Source organism: Octopus bimaculoides, chromosome 1, assembly GCF_001194135.2.
Source record: "Octopus bimaculoides isolate UCB-OBI-ISO-001 chromosome 1, ASM119413v2, whole genome shotgun sequence".
NCBI lineage: Eukaryota > Metazoa > Mollusca > Cephalopoda > Octopoda > Octopodidae > Octopus > Octopus bimaculoides.
Window position 1 is genome coordinate 114,678,398 of NC_068981.1, and position 3,623 is coordinate 114,682,020.

The 3,623-nt window shown below is 34.6% G+C and overlaps 1 protein-coding gene across 1 annotated transcript in view; it reads left to right on the forward strand.

Moving 5' to 3' along the window:
• Positions 1 to 2,117: 2,117 nt before the first annotated feature.
• Positions 2,118 to 3,623, forward strand: part of LOC106874945 (probable G-protein coupled receptor B0563.6) — a 12,731-nt gene continuing 11,225 nt past the window's right edge. The window contains exon 1 of the mRNA XM_014922865.2: positions 2,118 to 3,468. Coding sequence (XP_014778351.1) covers positions 2,534 to 3,468 — 935 coding nt within the window. The 5' untranslated portion in view covers positions 2,118 to 2,533. The remainder of the gene's footprint in view (positions 3,469 to 3,623) is intronic.

The following is a 3,623-nucleotide window of genomic DNA, read 5'->3' on the forward strand; positions in this document are numbered from 1 at the left end:
TATATATATATATATATATATATATATATATATATATATATATGTATGTATGGCATCAGCGATGTAGCCAATGGTCATTCTTACTAGTCAAAATCCCCAGAGAAGAATAAGTAGAGAAGCAGTTTGCTAATGCCATAAATACACATACATATGCTTTTGTGTACATGTAAGTATGTGTGTGTGTGAATGTAAGTATGTTGTATATACATATATGCCTATATATAAATATAAGCATGTGCGCATATTTGTATATAACTGCATACACATACTCCAACACCCACATGCACTACACATGTGCGCACGCACTCACACAAAAACACAGATATATATATATATATATATATATACATATACATATATATATATATAGCTCAGTGCTTAGAGCCTCGGCTCACAATCATGAGGTAGTGAGTTCGATTTCCGGACCAGGTTGTATGTTAAGTTTTTGAGCAAGGTACTTTATTTCACATTGCTCCAGTTCACTCAGCTGGTGCCAAGCTGTAACGGCCTTCGCCTTTCCCTTGAATATCATCAGTGGCGTGGGGAGGCGAGACTGGTATGGATGGGCGACTGCTGGTCTTCCATAAACAACCTTGTCTGGACTTGTGTCTCGGAGGCGAACTTTTTAGGTGAGAATGAGTGCTCAACATCGAGTTGGTGGATAAGCATTTTTCATTTGTGGATTAACAAGGCTTCCTCTGGTTTCATCTAGTTAGAAATCTCTCAGCAATTATGAAGCCTGCCAAATAAGAGCCTTGGTACGCGTCTCCATTTTAGATGAGAATACACGAGGCTACACGAGACTGTACAAGATTTGAGGATGAATAAATAAATAAATATACATATCATGGGAGGTAACTTATAGGAAAATCATACCTTTTATCGACTTAACAGTTGATTAAACAAATATCACCAAATGGGTGTAAGTTTGAGGGCGCTAGATGCAGTCTCTAAAGTGGATGGAGTGGGAGAACTGACCAGCCCGATTTACCGATTATTTTCTTGATTTGAAGAGGTGTCAACTGCTGATGTACCCACTTGACATGCATTTTCCAATGTCTAAAGTCTTCCACTATATTCTGTCGTGTACAGTGACCACAGTCGAGTTGAGTAGGAAGTTCATAGACTGTGACTCGTCTGTCTACAGCAATCATTTTGTCCTCTCATGTCAGTGGTAGCAGCTGATGGTCTCCCATTGCGTGGTTTGTAGTCGATACTGGTTTTCACTTCTTTAAACCTCTTCCTCTTATCAATGGCCTATTTTTGTAAACAACTTGTAGCCTTCTGTGGATTTCGGGCACCTTGCAGTCCTCCGTTAAAAACTCAATGATAGAATGCTTCTTCTGTTTGGAACTCATTATTTGCTTGTACGGAAAAAGAATAAGAAGTGCTTAATGTCAGTTAATAAGAAAAGGTTATGCCTGCTTTTGCATTACTTTTCGGACAATTTGCATTCACTTACCACACTCGCCTGGGTACTCAGAACGCAGAACCGATATAAATACAAATGCTAATAGTGAGCAACGGTCTATAAATTCAAATATTTTCGTTTGGTACTCTTTTCTCTTTCTTGACGGAAAGAGGCATATAAAAATACAATAAAATTCGTTAAAAAACATATTTTAAGACCAAGTTTGAACGCAAAACATAAAATTAAAATACTTGAAGCATACATAATAATTTTAATGCACCTTTATTTTTATCATCACTTACGATCTCAGTTCATTAAAATATTCCATTATTTTCAACTTGTTCTTTCAAACGAATGAGATATGCTTTGAAATGAAATTAAACACACGAATTGACTGTCGAATAAAATAAAAGTATAAATCATTGTTTTACATAATTATAATTAACTGTATAGACAGCATGTAAACATATAAAGCATTTACAAATACATGTGCAACTATACATGCTTAAACTTTCGATCATTAGACCTACAACAACTTCTTATCAACTTCAAATCATCAAATAGACAGATATCGGACTAGATAAAATTACGTTGCGTCAGAATCTATCTTACTAAACTGTCATATAATTTTATTGGCAAGTTGATGCGGGAGTTGTAGTTAATTTTCCTCTCGAGTATAATATTTCAGCTGAGGGACTGTAGTCAATAATATTTCTACATCATCTCATTACATGGTTTACTAAAGAAGACATTAAGTGTCGTCTTGAATGTAACTGAGAAACGAACGAGCGATAAGAAGGTATATTATAGTCAAACCAACTGGCAATTTATTACAGATATTGCAACATAACACTAATGTCTTGGCAACAATCGAGATAAAAGCACAGACACTCTGATCGATTCCATTATAATTTTAGTATTGAAGATAAAATTCGTTTGGATGAGATGCTGCAGCCAACTATATGGCTACATGTGACATTGTTTATCTCAAATTATTAGTACTGTGTTTATAAAAAACCGTTTCTGGAACAGCTTGTCTTCAACTAATTCTGGAATAAGAGCCTTATTAATCTGTATTTTCACAACCGAAATAAGAACAGAAAAGACAAAGAAAATATCAAAATGTCAATTCCTAAATATTTGAGTAATTCCGAACTAAAAACCAACCTAAGTGGACTTAACAGCGACCGCTTAATACAACAAGTCGTCGAAGTTATCAACAATAGTACCTGTACCTGCAGCAAACACTCTAATTACACAGTGACGACTCTACAAACAGCTCAGATAATATTTAGTCGCGTTGTCACCCCAGTTGTATGCGGATTTGGCATTATCAGCAATCTGTTGAATTTCATTGTACTATCACATCGGAAGCTGAACCAGTCGCCATACACATATCTCCAACTTCTAGCAGTCGCTGATTTTTGTGTTTTGTTCTTGACATTTTTCTACAACACTGTATCACAAGGATCTGGTAACAAAAGTTATTTTTGGAAGATTTATGACAGTAAAATTTTCTTTCCTGTCGTTAATATCTTTGTGACATCAAGTATTTGGTTGACAATGGTTTTGACAATCGATCGGTTCCGATTTGTACGATATCCGTTCCATGCAAAGACATTATGTAAACGAAGTTATGCTATCCTTAAGTCAGCTATCGTGTTTTTTGCTTCATCTTTAGAAAATCTGCCAAAGTTCTTTATGTTCTATGTTGAACTTGATAGCTCGGGTGATTGCTACACAACACAGTTATCAACGTTTTTCTCAAATACCGAGTCACTCATTATCCGGTGGTTTCATATTCTCCTGGTCAATGCCATCCCACTGGTCACATTAACCTTTATTAATTTTTATCTTGTGTATGCTGTTCACCAAGCACAGAAGCTGCGCCGTTGTATGCAAGCAAAGGGCCGTCAAAGTTCGTCAGTCACGGACCAACAGCGTATGACAGTTACACTTATAAGCATAACGTTCCTATTCATCATTTGTACAACAATGTCAGCCTTCGTCAATCAAGTTATTGCTGTTGCATTTTATGGAGGTCCACAGACTGTAAAGTAAGTTCATATTTATTATTATTATTATTATTATTATTATTATTATTATTATTATTATTATTATTATTATTATTATTATCATTATTATTATTATTATTATTATTATTATTATTATTATTATTATTATTATTATTATTATTATTATTATTATTATT